Source organism: Ochotona curzoniae, unplaced genomic scaffold (assembly GCF_017591425.1).
Source record: "Ochotona curzoniae isolate NIBS_2020 unplaced genomic scaffold, NIBS_Ocur_1.0 contig_2688, whole genome shotgun sequence".
NCBI lineage: Eukaryota > Metazoa > Chordata > Mammalia > Lagomorpha > Ochotonidae > Ochotona > Ochotona curzoniae.
The window spans coordinates 28,775,994-28,790,713 of record NW_024465553.1 but is presented as its reverse complement, the minus strand read 5'-3'; the positions used below and the strand labels follow the sequence as shown (position 1 = coordinate 28,790,713).

Sequence of the window (14,720 nt, the reverse complement as noted above, 5' to 3'; positions counted from 1 at the left end):
CAGCATCCCCCCAGGGAGCAGCCAGGTTGCCTGGTCAGGTGCACCTTCCACTGGACCGCATGCGGATGGGAGGGGAAACGCCCTCTTAACGTGGGAGCCAGCATCTTTGTCTGCAGTGGGTTTCTGATGACTTTCCTTCTCAGTGACTTCACAGCAAAACAGTAACACTCTAAAACTTGCCAAAGATACGGGCATATTGAGCAAAGCAGTGAAAACTTGAATGCCTGACATGGGTAAACGTGCTTATTCAGTTTTACAGTCAGCAGTTTGAAGTAGGCTAACTGAATTGCTTAAGATGATGGGACTTGAGTTCACGTTGTGAGCCTGTAATTCCTGCGGATCCCTCAGCTGTCCGGTGAGAGTTCAGGAGCGTTTAACTGATCCGGTTCTCTTGTTCCATAACCGGTTGCATCATAGTGTTTCACAGATAGCATTGACCTTCACAACTCAGGGAGCGATGTTTGAGAGAACTGGGGGATTGTAGTGTTGGAACCTGCAACTTTAAGGGCTTGGTGAAGTCTCAAGACGGTTTGGAATGTACACACGATTGCGAATTAAGATGGGCACATTTGTTGCCCGTGCTAGGCAAGTGAGACATTTGGATAACGGAGAGCTAGGGGATGCGGTTTTCTGTGTGAGGCAGATCTGTGGAAGGAGCTGAGTTAGTCAGTCAGGACAGGCCAGGACAAAGGCCGTGTCCCAGGGGCTTTGTGTGTGTGTGTGTGTGTGTGTGTGTGTGTGTGTGTGTGTGTCTGTGTGTCTGTGTGGTCTCACACACTCCTACGCGTGCATATTCCTTGACGTGAACCCCTTTTCAGTGGAAATCTTTTTCTGGAAGATTTTCAGTTATAGCTAATCTGTTGATAGCTATTGGGGGCATGCATAATTTTTGAAGTTAACTTTAAGCATATGTCATATTAAATACAAAGAAGCATGTTCATGACACGTTTAGTACAGACTTACAGAGCGGGTGGGAAAGGAGAACTGAGTGGTGAGATTGTTCCTTCTTTCCTGCCTGCTGTTAGCAGGACTACTTTTTTTTTTTTTAAGATTTATTTTTATTGCAAAGTCAGATATATAGAGACAGGAGGAGAGAAAGATCTTCCATCCAATGATTCACTCCCAAGTGACCACAGCGGCCGGTGCTGTGCCAATCCGAAGCCAGGATCCAGCAACTTCTTCTGGGTCTCCCACGCAGGTGCAGGGTCCCAAAGCTTTGGGCCGTCCTCGACTGCTTTCTCAGGCCACAAGCAGGGAGCTGGATGGGAAGTGGAGCTTCCAGGATTAGAACCGGTGCCCATATGGGATCCCGGCATGTTTAAGGCGAGGGCTTTAGCCACTAGGCTACTGTGCCGTGCCCTGTAGGGCTACTTCTTAAGTAGACACAATCATTTTTCTTTTTTCTGGATAAGGGGAATAAACTGTGCTTGTTTTATAATGCATCTACCTGTTTCTTAGTTTTGTTTGAATATTTGAACTTACATATAAGCAATGTATAATATAATACATATAAACAGCTAAATGATATAAGTTCTTATGATAGAAGAACTTTTTTACACTTTTAAAACTTCTAAGATTTCCAAAGAACTTTTGTTTATCACTATTTGCTGTCTGAGAAATTCACAAGGAGGAAAATATTAAACTCATTGCATGGTAGTATTAGTGAATTATATTGTTAATATTTTTATTTGAAACAAAAACTTTCTCAGATAAAAAAAATGTTAGAAAGAATGGCATTGCATTACATGTTTTTAAATCTTGCTAGTAATGTCTTTGCCAATAAAGGACAGTGTCCCGTCCTTGCATATGCAGCCAGCCTGATACAGCATGTTGCTTTAGATGGCTTCCTGCTGAGCTGTGGTTGGAAAAGACTTCTGAAAGGGGACGGTAATTCCTGCTTTGTGACCCTGAGAATCATGAACCAGGACATGCTAAAATGCCCGCTCTTTCTTTCTTTTCAAGGACGATTTTTTTTTTAATTTCTATTTTCATTTATTTATTTGGGATAGGCTTACAGAAAGCGGGAGAGACCTTGTATATATGGTTCACTCCCCACATATCCGTAACAACCAGGACTGGGCCAGGCCAGAGTCAGAGCCCAGGAGCTACATTGGGTCTTCCACATGGAAGTAAGGCCCAAAGCCCTCGCGCCATCTTCTGCCTTCCCCGGGGCAGCAGCAGGGAGCTCCTATGGGATGCCAGCACTGTGAGTAACGGCTTAGCCCGCTGTGCCGCAGTGCTAATGCCTAGAATGTCCTTGCCCAACTTTTTGGAATTCCGTTAAGATTGCTGAGGTTTAGTGAAAGTTTTGAAAGGGTTTAGGACTCGAAGTGGTGTTGTGTGGCAGGTCTTGATTTCCAAGGTGGTTTTATGTCTCTTTTATGTCATCCCTCCACATTGCACTGGGCATTCACCTGAAAGGGGTGAAGTTCGCCTGCTTCTCCATCAAAGGAAAGAGAAACTTAAAGCTTTCTAGAACTGCCACAGCTCATCCGTTACAGCCAAGCTGGGTGCACATGGGGATTTTACAAATGTTTTGTCCAACCCACAATAATTTTTAAACGGAAGTGGAAATCAGAGAGACTGCCCCCGACCCCACCCCCACCCCCAGTCAAGCCTGTTAAATAACATTGAGTTTTGCTCGCCATGGGGTGTGGTATTCCTGAATGGTGTCACGCATGGGAGGCTACACAACAGGACGCCATCTGTGGGAGAGCAGCAGAATGCAGTATCTTCCACCGGAGTGGGTGGAGCTGAGGCACGAGGGGTAATTAGTTAGTTTACTGTCTCGGAGAAGACTCTGCATCCTGTCAGCCTGAGAGGGTTGTTAGTTAAGATTTCAGAGAATCTGTGCCTTGCCTCAACGTCTGGGAGGACAAAAGCCGCAGCGGGGAACGTGACACGCAGCAGAAGCTTGGGCTCCAGAGGGTGGTCTGGCCAGGAAGATCATTGCAACGGACTTTGCCCATTCATCAAACTTTCTCTTCAAAGCCATGTTGCTTTTCTTCCAAACTGAAGCATGATTAGAAAGAACTTGGGACTATTCATGCAACACCTTCTGCGGGTTTTAAGATAGTGGGATTACTAAAGAGGGAGGGACCCAAGCTGCGTGGCTCAGCAGCAGTCACCGGACCACATGGTTGGACTTTCAAAATATGATAATGTCCCTGTCGTATCTTCCTGAATGTTCCAAATTAATGTAATCTGTTTTGATTAGCGTTCTGATTTTGTGAAGGGGACCTGGATTCTAGTCTGTGCTTGCCCTTCACTAAACAGCTTTAAAATAAATAAATATAAATATATGTATATATTTTTTTTATTGGAAAGGCAGATTTACAGAGTGAAGGAGAGACAGAGAGAAAGGTCTTCTACCCACTGGTTCACTCCCTAGATGACCACAATGATCAGTGCTGAACCAATCTGAAGCCAGGAAGCAGGAGCCTCTTCCGGGTCTCCCACATGAGTGCAGGGTCCCAAGGCTTTGGGCCGTCCTCCACTGCTTTCCCAGACCACAAGCAGGGAGCTGGATGGGGAGTGAAACAGCTGAGTTACAATCTGGCATTCGTATGGGACCCCAGGTGTGCAAGGCGAGGACTTTAGCCAGTAGGCTACCAGGTCGGGCCCTAACTAATTAGCTTTTAAATGTTGGACTTCACACTGCCTCTGTGAGCCTCTGGCCCCTCTATGGAATGCAGATCCTATCATTTTAAGATTTCACGTGTCTCATCCTTAGCTGGTTTTTTTTTTTTTTAAGATTTATTTTTATTATTTTTTATTGGAAAGGCAGATATACAGAGAGGAGAGACAGAGAGGAAGATCTTCCGTCCGATGATTCACTCCCCAAGTGCGCGCAACGGGCCGATACTATGCCGATCCGAAGCCAGGAGCCTCTTCCGGGTCTCCCACGCGGGTGCAGGTTCCCAAAGCTTTGGGCTGTCCTCGACTGCTTTCCCAGGCCACAAGCAGGGAGCTGGAAGGGAAGCGGGGCTGCCGGGATTAGAACCGGCGCCCATATGGGATCCCGGGCGTGCAAGGCGAGGACCTTTAACCACTTGCGCCACCGCGCCGGGCCCCTTAGCTGGTTTTGAGTTCTCTTACATAGTCACTTTAGACATGACGCTTGTGGCGTGGTGTTCAGTGGATGTTGTGTTCTCAGAAGGCAAAGGAATTGGCTTTGAAATGTTGACGTATCATATCTTGTTTTTAAGTTTTGCCTACTTATTAGAGTGCGTGCTGCCCCATTAGCCAGTTCACTCTTCAGATACCTGTAGCCATGGATGTGGGCAGGGCTGAAGCCAGAACCTGGCGCCGAGTCCAGCTCTCCCGTGTGGGTACTGGGGATCCAGCCACTCGAGCTGTCACTTGTTATCTCGCCGATGCCTGAGGGTGGAATTAAGCTCTTTATCAAGCTTGCTCCTTGGAGGCAACTCATGACTTTTATTTGTATCATCAGTTGCTAACATTATAGACCCTCACTCCTTCATGGTGTATTTAGCAATAAGAACAGCAAAAATTGTTGAGCCAAACAGCCAAAGCTGGAAGTGCTTCTTAGAACTTTCAGTGCTAGATTCAAGAGCCTAGATAACAGTTACTGAATTTTCTCTCGAGTTCTTCAAGTGGTCAGTCCGTGACTTGCTGTCCTTCCTATATTGCAGCAACATGGCCAATGCCCTGGCCAGCGCCACTTGTGAGCGCTGCAAGGGCGGCTTTGCACCTGCCGAGAAGATCGTCAACAGCAACGGCGAGCTGTACCATGAGCAGTGCTTCGTGTGCGCCCAGTGCTTCCAGCAGTTCCCGGAAGGACTCTTCTATGAGGTGGGTCGAACGGGAAGGAGCGTGGACACGGCTCCCCCTTTCCCCTCTCCTCTCTTTGCACATTCAGTTTTGCTGTTGAAGACCGTGTTGAAGTGCTACGTGTGATTCAGGTAGCCATGGCCTAGCTGGGGATGCCCTCACACACACCCCACAATTTCTATCCTCCAACTCGCCTTGCAGTGACTAAGCCTGAGCCCATGGGGTTCCAAATACAGAATCCCTTCAAAATCTTCACCTAAAGCGATTTTGGCTTCTTCATTTCCCTTTGCCAATTCCTTGCTCTGTGTCTTCTTCCTTTGAAGTCGTGTGTATCGTCTGATCTGAAGCTACCCGGCCACGGGTAGGAGCTTGCATGTGTGTTTTTTTTTTTTAGCCTGTTTCAAAAAGATTTATTTACTTTAAAGGCCGAGTGACAGAGGGACAAGGGACGGAGATGTCCTCCCTCTGCTGGTTTATTCCCAAAATGGCTTCAGTGGTCAGGACTGGATGAGGCCCGAGACCTTGGCCATCTTTCACTGCTCTCCCAGGCCTGTTTCCAAGGAGCTGGATCTGAATCAGAGTAGCATGGGCTACTGGCGACGCCGACTCCCACACACTTATTTCCTAATGAAAATTGGGGTTTATAAACAAATATTTCGGGGAACCGTGCTGCCTATGTATAATTCTTTTATAGATCTGTGTCCCTTTTAAAATGTATTTTTTTTTCCCCCTTGATCTCTGGGTGGTAGTAGTGTGGTCTGCACTTCCTCTCTGTAGTACATTCAGTATTTTCAGCGTTCTCGAAACCCCTCTCGCACAGCAAATGTGCATGTGTTTGGATTGGTCTGGGGAAGCCAAGCCTAGGTGTAAATGAAGGTGAGCGTGACGCAGCCACGCGGGACAGAGTCCCGTAATCTCTTGTTAGTGCTTCACTCCTGCACGTCCGTGTCTCCGTGTAGATCTTTTGCAGGTAGTCACAGAGCGGAGGTGGCTGATCTGTGACTTCTTCCTTTGCCTGGAGGACCCGTAGATTTCCCTGTTTTATCTTTCACGCCTGCAGAAGGAAAGGTCATTTCTAAAGGTGATGAGATCTTTGCTTACTGCGCAAGCGGCAGCCCCGCGTGAGAGTGCAGCTTCCAGCCCCAGCTTCGTCCCTGCTGAGCGCCTCAACTCTGCTGCGACTGTGGCCATGCTGGAAAGCTTTGGTTGGAAAAGGCAGCGTTATTCACTAGCACACGTTTTTTCTGGCTTCCAGCTGTGATCCAGATGTACATATTCCCCAAACAGAATCCTCAGCAGTGGGAAGAGGACCCATTTTCTCTTCCAGCGCTCTTCCTGCTGGCAGGAGTTGTGTTGTTGTTGCTGCTGCTGTTTTTTTTTTTTTTTTTCAAAGATGTTGGTTTTGGCAATGGGAATGATAAATGATTGTTTTGAAAGATTTATTTATTTATTGGAAAGTCAGATATACAGAGAGGAGGAGAGACAGAGAAGAAGATCTTCCGTCTGATGATTCACTCCCCAAGTGACCATAACGGCCAATGCTATGCCGATCCGAAGCCAGGATCCAGGAACTTCTTCCAGGTCTCCCCTGTGGGTGCAGGGTCCCAAGCTTTGGGCTGTCCTCCACTGCTTTCCCAGGCCACAAGCAGGAAGCTGGAAGGGAAGTGGAGCTGCCGGGATTAGAACCAATGCCCATATGGGATCCCGGCACGTTCAAGGCGAGGACTTTAGCCGCTAGGCCACGCTGCCGGGCCCCAAATGATTGTTTTGATAAGGATTTTTCAAAGGATACACAGAGAAGGAGAGAAACAGGGACCCAAGACCGGTGCCATTATTGACTTTAGGATATTTTCTTAACAGGCTTCCCCCCCTGGCAAGCCTGAATTGTTGCATGGAGTCAGCAGGTGCCAGTTCCAGAAGGCCAGGCCATGATGGAGAGCTCATTGGGGCGTACCCACACAGCACAGGCAGGATGTTGGGGTCAGCAGGGCCAGTCCAGCGGGCTGAATCCAGCTAGCCTGCAGGGATGTGTGCAAGGCAGAAATCGGGGCGAATTACATTGACGGATTGGTAAACTGTGGATTTGTGTGTGAGAAGGGTACACTTACATTCAAAGTGGATGCCAAGGCCAGGTGGGGACAGACTCGCAGAGCCCAAGGCAGGGACTCAGGCAGGGACTGTGGAAGCAGCATACACTCTGTGCCCCGTGACCGCAGAGTCTTCAGCCCCTTTTCTCTCATGGTCCACAGAGGTTATAACGTCCTTGTGACACAGCAGGTTTGTGACGTGAAAGGGCTTAGGATCGGTTTGTTCCCTAACGTCCATTGCAGGATCCTTTCCCTGAAACCCTGTTCAATGTAAGACTTTGTTACTGAGAAAGGGCGCTTCTGCCAAGGCTGAGGGGCAACAGAGGAGGAAGCGGAGACAGACAAGCTCTGTTTTGCATCCTTCCCGATTCCCCTGCGGGTACAATTCTCCATCGTTTTCTTTGAATTGGCCGTTTGTCTGGCACTTCCAAGTGGGCGCTCCGGCTACCTTCATCCTTGAGCAGGGCTGCCTCCCAACCTCCTCGTGCCTTTGGATCCCGTCAGCCACAAGGTCCCTGTGCTTAGTCAGAGGGACGGCTTGCCAGCAGCCTGGAGCAGAGGAGAGGACGTGATGACTCACATTCGTTCTCCTACCAGCCTGCCGCTCCCCACGTCTAGACTATAAATACCCTGCCCGGTGTTAGTGCAGGAGAGGTTAAGGCTGGTCCAGAGCTGGGCTGTATGTGGGCTCTGGAGTCTCTTGGAAGATCGCAGCTTTAGCCACAGTGTCTACCATGGAAAACCCCCTTTTCTGGAGTAAGAATTATAAACCTGTATGTGGGAAATAAGAACTTTTTCTTTTGGTCAAATGGCATTAGAGAAAAAGCGATCCAGGACTTGTGTTGAATAATCATTTTTAGCTACATCCCACAGTAGTTTTTTGTTTTGTTTTGTTTTCCCCAGAAAATGAAACTTGAGTTACTTGGTTTGCTTTCCACTTGAGACGGGTCTTGTAGGCACCATTGCTTGTTTGACAAACGCCCCCTTGACTTGGTCCTGTCGTCACTGCTTTGTTCTTGTTATCACCATATTGCGCCTATTTCCACGGCCCCTACTCTCTCTGTTTCCTGGAGGATTACCTCCGAACACGTAGCTGTGCGTGGGTTCCCCCTTGGAATGGGATTCGCTTGCATTCGGCTGCCTCATTTCAGTTCCTGGCTCCCGGGCTAGCTTCCGCCTCCCCTCTGCTGTGGTGCTTGGGAGGCAGTGGTGATGACTCAGGAGCCTGTGTTCCTGCCACCCAGCTGGGAAAGATGCATTGACTTCCTGGCTCTGGGCTTCCCCTCCAACTCGGACCCGGTCATGGGCAGCTAAGGAGCGATACCCTATCTCTCAAATTAAGAAATAAAACAAAAAAAATAAGTTAACCCAAAGTTTGACATCACCGGTGAAGGGTATAGGCTATTCATTGATGCCTGTGTTTTGCATTATGACACTGAAAGAATCTGGTACCCAAGCTGTTTCTGATTATAAAACATCTTCATTTGTTTTCATTTGTTTGTTTGTATGTTTATACTTGAAAGGCATTTGTTTGTTTATACTTTGTTTGTTTGTTTGCTTATACTTGAAAGGCAGACACAAAGAAAGAAAGATCTTCTGTGTACTGGTTCGCTCCCTAAATTGTCACAATAGCCAGAGCTGAGCTGATCTGGAGCTAAGAGCCGGGAGCTTCCTCTGGGTCTCCCATGTGGATGCAGGGACCCCTGGACTTGGGCCAACCTCCACTGCTTTCCGAGGCCACAAGCAGGGCAGCTGGATGAGAAGCAGAGCAGCCAGGACACAAATCGGACTCCCTTGTGGGATGCCTGTGCTATAAGCAGAGGCTCAGCTGCTACGCCCTGCTTTCAGCCCTTAGTGATATGTTTTTGTAAAAGACTTATTTATTTTTATGTGAAAGGCAGAATTACAGAGAGGGGAGGAAAAACCACACACAAAGAATCAACCTTCTATCTGCTGGTTCACTCCCTAAGTGGCTGCAACAGCCAGAGATGAGAGGCCAGCGCTGCCAAGGTTCTGACCCCTTCGTGGTGTTGTTTTGTTTTGTTTTAAAGATTTCTTTATTTTTATTGAAAAGGCAGATTTACACAGAGAGGAGAGACAGAAAGATCTTCCATCCACTGGTTCACTCCCTAAGTGACTGCAACAGCCGAGGCTGAGCTGATCCAAAGCCAGGAGCCAGAAGCTTCTTCCAGGTCTCCCACATGGGTGTAGGGTCCCAAAGCTTTGGGCCGTCCTCGATTGCTCTCCCATGCCACAGGCAGGGAGCTGAAAGGGAATTGGAGCAGCTAGGACATGAACTGGCACCCATATGGAATCCTGGCACATTCAAGGCGAAGTCTTTAGCTATTAGGCTACTGCGCCGGACCACCCTTAGTGGGTGGCGTTTTTAGCTCAGCCTCATTTGAATCCACATGACACTTCATCTCTCTAATACAGTAAGAATTTACCATGTATCATTGCGGCTATTTACATACTTGCTTTCCAGTCTAACTTTTAATGCCTCTGTACAAGGACTGTCTGGAATAATTTGGTATCTCTGACACTGTTTACAGCGTTTGATTCCTTCCAGATGGTTGATAAGCACAGCACAACATCACCACGGTGTCCAGACGAGATGGACTACCGTGGCTCATATGCTGACAAGGACTAAGTAAGACATAGCATTTGCAGGCTGCGCATAGCGTGGGCGCAGTTCAAATTTTAGTTTGCCTTTGTGCCACAGAGATGGACCAAAGAAATGCTTCCTGAATGGAAACAGGAAATTCTGGCTGCGGGTCGCAGACCCCTGAGTAAAGTCCCTAAACTGTGTGTTTTCGGTTCCATGTGCGTGTGTAGACCGTTGACTGGATATGTTCATTCTGATCATTGTAGCTTTGTTCAGTGAACTTGCGTTTCATTTTGAGAATCTTAAAAACTTAAGAAAAATGCAAAGAAAAGTGCAGTGAGTGTCATGTGTCTTCTGCATCTTTGACATACCCACCACATCCATTTTTACAAAATGACAAAAGGAAGTTGCAGGGCCAGCATGGTGGCCTAGTGGCTGGAGTCCTCACCTTGGGCGCTCTGGGATCCCATATGGCCGCTGGTTCTAATCCCTGCAGCTCCACTTCCCATCCAGCTCCCTGCTTGTGGCCTGGGAAAGCAGTTGAGGATGGCCCAAAACCTTGGGACCCTGCACCCGCATGGGAGACCCAGAAGAGACTCCAGGTTCCTGGCTTGGGATCAGCTCAGCTGCAGCCATTGCGGCCACTTGGGAATGGAGTGAACCTCCTCTCTGTATATCTGGTTGTCCAATAAAAATAAATCTTCAAAAAAAAAAAAAATTTTTTTTTAAAGAAGATGCCCTATTCCCCCAAATAACTTTATGTTTCCAAGTATATATATTAAAAGGAAAATGAATAGAGCTTAATTTTCCTTAGTTTGAATATGGGTTGAATTCATGAACTTGCCTCTAAGGTCATGTGCAGAAGAGAAATCTGGCAGACATCACTGTGACCAAGAGATACAGCTCAGTGTCCATGACAGTAGGTCATGGTGAGATCGTACACCTTATCTGAAGCAACAGGTAGAGCATGTTCTTGCTCTGGCAGGCTGATTTCCAAGGCCCTGGGCCAAAGCACGGAAAGCCAGTGGCTTGGGTGCATGCAGCCACAACAGTGACCAACTTCTTAGAGGGGCCGGCCCAGAGCCTCAGTTGGCTGATCATCTGCCCCTAAGTGCCGGTATCCCATATGGATGCCAGCTCCTGTCCCGATTGCTCCAGTTCTGATCCAGCTCCCTGATGAGGACTTGGGAAAGCAAAGGAAGATGGCCCAAAGCCTTAGCCGTCAGCACCCATGTGGGAGACCCAGAAGACGCCTCGGGCTCCTGGCTTCAGGTTGGCTCAGCTCTAACCATTGCAGTCATTTGGGGAGTGAACCAGAGGATAAAAAATCTTTCTCTCTATCTCGCCTTCTCTCTGTAAAATCTGCCTTTCCAATGAAATTCAATAAGTCTTTCTTTAATTTATTTTTTAACTTTAAAAAAGAAGTCTTAGAGGGCCCAGTGCGGTGTGGTCTAGAGGCTAAAGCCCTCGCCTTGAACAAGCCAGGATCCCATATGGGCGCCGGTTCTAATCCCGGCAGCTCCACTTCCCATCCAGCTCCCTGCTTGTGGCCTGGGAAAGCAGTGGAGAACAGCCCAAAGCCTTGGGACCCTGCACCTGCGTGGGAGACCCGGAAGAAGTTCCTGATTCCTGGCTTCAGAATGGCGCAGCACCGACCATTGCGCTCACTTGGGGAGTGAACCAGTAGACAGAAGATCTTCTGGGTATTCAGAGGACATTATCATTGGGGCATCTCCTATGCCGGCTTTGCAGAACAATCTGCAACCTTAGCTTTCGTTTCCAGGCAATGGATGAATCATCCTGGATGTCGCTGTTGTAACGGACTCAGCGCGCATGAATGCGAAATGCATCTTGGAAGGGCTAGTTCCGTTCTGCAGCTCTTCACTCCTGTCAAGTGGGGGCCCAGAAGCCCCACTTCTTCGGAAACACCTTCTGTGTTCATGAACCCTAGTGGCCTTCCTCTCCCGAGCAGACCCGGTCGCGGGGACTTCTGAGCAAGGCTCTGCTAGCAATCTGACGTCAAGCACTCCCCACAGGGCTCCTTTCCTAGCGCACCTGTTGGTGTCAGGAGTGTGGAATAACCCATTGTTGTAAACCGTCTTGCACCAGCAGGCTTTTTGGTTCACACACTGCTCCTTTTTTCTGTAATTTCTACTTTCTGTTACTATGTCTATAAAACGTTTAGGACACAACAAAACTTAGGGGTGAAAGAGGTTGTAATAAAAAAAAAAAAAGTTCCTGGACCCAGTGCAGTAGCCTGATGGCCAAAGTCTTCGCCTCGCATGCACCGGGATTCCATATGGGCGCCAGTTCATGTCCCAGATGTGTACTTTCCTTCCAGCTCCCTGCTTGTGGCCTGGGAAATTAGTAGAGAATGACCCAACACCTTGGGACCCTGCATCCTGTTGGAGACCCGGAGGAAGTGCTGGCTCCTGGTTTTGGATTGGCTCAGCTCCACGGTTGCGGTCACTTGGGGAGTGAACCAGTGGATAGAAGATCTTTCTGTCTCTCCTTCTCTGTGAAAATTGGCCTTTTCAATAAAAATAAGTATATCTATAAAAAAGAAAAGGCCACAACAGTGAGAGCTGAGACAGTTCGAAGCCAGGCTCCAAGAACTTCTGCCAGGTCTCCCACATGGGTGCAGGATCCCAAGGACTTGGGAACTCTGCTGCCTTTCCAGGTCATGAACAAGGAATTGGATCAGAAATGGAGTAGCTGGGACTTGAACCTGCATCCATATGGAGTGCCGGCACTTGCAGGTCAAGGATTAGCCCGTTGAGCCACAGTGCAGTAACCCCACAACTCTCTTTGGCATGGATCGGGATTTTATTTCTTCAACTCAATGGGGTTTTGTTTTGGAGTTATTATCTAAGATATTACTCAAGCCAGCTGCTCACCATAAGATTTGTGTATCAGGGCCCAGCACTGTAGCCTAACAGCCAAGGTCTTCACCTTGCATGCGCCAGGATCCCATAGGATACCAGTTCTAATCCCAGCAGTCCCGCTTCCCTTCTGACTCCCTGCTTGAGGACTGCCCAAAGCCTTGGGACCCTTCACCTGTGTGGGAGACCCGGAAGAAGTTCCTGGCTCCTGGCTTTGGATCAGCTCAACCTCAGCTATTGTGATCACTTGGAGAGTGAATTAGCAAATGAAAAATCTTCCTCTCTGTCTCTCCTCCTATCTGTATATTTGATTCTCCAATAAAAATAAATAAATCTTAGATGATCATGGCTTATCTTGACCATAAGAGTCATGGCTTATCTTGAGTATATCCTTTATGTAAAAGCCACATGCAAAAATTAATTCTGAGTTTTATACCCGCAGTCGTTGTATTATTGTGTCTCCTGTTTCTGATCTTATTGTTTCTAGATATCTCTTTTAAGCATTGCTTTTTTTTTTCTTTAAAAAGATACATATATACTTTTAAGATGTTTGGGAAGCAGATTCAGTGAGAGGAGGAAAGGCAGAGAGATGTCTCCACGCCCTGGTCCACTCCCCAGATGGCTGCAGTAGCTGGACCGCAGCTTTCCTGGGTCTCCCATGCAGGTGCAGGAGCCGAGTACTTGGACCGTCCTGTTGCTTTCCCTCCGTCCTCTCTCTTTCTCCCTCACATGCCCACAGCTAGCCAAAACCAGGAGCCCAAAACTCCTTCCAGGTTTCCCATGGAGTGGCAGGGCCCCATATACCTGCTGCTGCTCCCCAGGGTGCACCTTAGCAAAGAAACGGAGTCAGAATTGAAGCAGGCACTAAGATGTAAGAATGCAGCCATCTCAAATAGTATTTTAACTGCTGATGCCCCTGGGAAGGTGGTGGCCTGGCCTGGCCGTTTTGATCATCTCTCTCTCTTTCTCTAACTCTCGTTCTCACTTGCTCCTTCTTATCTCCGTAACTCTGCCTTGTAAATAAATAAATCTTGGAAAAAAAGTAGAGAGAATATAGGTTTTAATCACAGACCACTGGAGCCTAGAGGCATGCTACACAATCCAGTCTCAACTTGCTCCGTGTTTTGCTGTTGTATCCATGTGTAGGAATATGGAAGGTCCGTGAATATTTCTGCCGTGGACAATCTCATCAGATTTATAAATTCTTGGGACAGAGCACTTAGTTAAAAAGATAACTTCCCTCTGTCTCTTCAGCATCGTCCTATGTGCTTCTTTGTCTTGCAGTTTGAAGGAAGGAAGTACTGTGAGCATGACTTTCAGATGCTCTTCGCTCCCTGCTGCCATCAGTGTGGTAAGTTCTATTGATGAATATAAAGTAAAAGTTAATCGCAAACTCACACCAGCCGTTGAACACTGTTTAAGTACCAGAGGTAAAAGCTGTTTTGTTGTTGTTGTTCTTGTTGTTCTTGTTGTTTTATGGGTATTTGGTTCAGTGGTAAGTATTCTGTTTGGGGTAACTATATCCCATATTGGAGCCCCAGCTCCACGTCTAATTCCAGCTTCCTGCTAACACACAGGTGGCAGCATTGGTGGTTCAAGAATTGAATCCCTGTTACTCAGATGGAGACACGTCTTGGAGGGGGAGGGAGAGAGGACAAAATGGGTGAAGAGACAGGACACACTCACTCGCTTCCAACTGCTAGTTCATTTCCCAAATAGCCACCAGAGTCAGGGCTGGGCTGGGGCCGGAACCAGGGGACAGGAATTAAATGCAGGTCTCCGGGCTTCAGGACCGCAGCTACTTAAGTCATGATGGTTGCTTTATCATGCTTCATGGAACATAAGCATCTTAACTAGCAGGCCAGGCGCTACTGCAAGAAGTGAATTTTAAGAAAACCTAGGGTCAACGATTTGAGGGGGATGGTGACAGGACTTCCATAGTCTGTCTTCTGGGATGTTGTCTCTCCTGACAAAGCACCCTGCTTGCAAGGCGTGTCAGGAAAGATCCAAACAAGACATCAGGGAGGCCTGGATGCTTAAGAGTTGCTTGTCTGGGACACAGGCACTTGATTTGCTGGTCATTAAGAGCTCTGCTAGAAGATTCCTGGAGAATGAAGAAACTGAACATGATGCCATAAAGGCTTGTTGAGGAAGAAATGAAGTATGGGTTCTAAGACGAGCACATGTGTGCTGTAGATTTCAGCTGTTTGTTGGCCGTGACCAGAAATAACACAAGACAATCAGGAGAGCCCTGTAGATTGGGAAAGGAAGAAAGGAAAGACTGGCATAAATATCCCAAGCTGAGAAAGAAAAAGAAAGCAGAAATCAATCACAAGGATAACACACTGAAAA

General features: G+C 47.7%; 1 protein-coding gene across 4 annotated transcripts in view; it reads left to right on the top strand.

The window, feature by feature from the left end:
- Positions 1 to 14,720, top strand: part of LIMS1 (LIM zinc finger domain containing 1) — a 79,618-nt gene that overhangs the window by 49,467 nt on the left and 15,431 nt on the right. For all 4 annotated transcript variants that reach the window (XM_040975514.1, XM_040975513.1, XM_040975512.1 and 1 more), the window contains exons 2-3: positions 4,656 to 4,815; positions 13,653 to 13,719. In XM_040975514.1, the coding sequence (XP_040831448.1) occupies positions 4,660 to 4,815; positions 13,653 to 13,719 (223 nt within the window). In that variant the 5' untranslated portion in view covers positions 4,656 to 4,659. The remainder of the gene's footprint in view (positions 1 to 4,655; positions 4,816 to 13,652; positions 13,720 to 14,720) is intronic.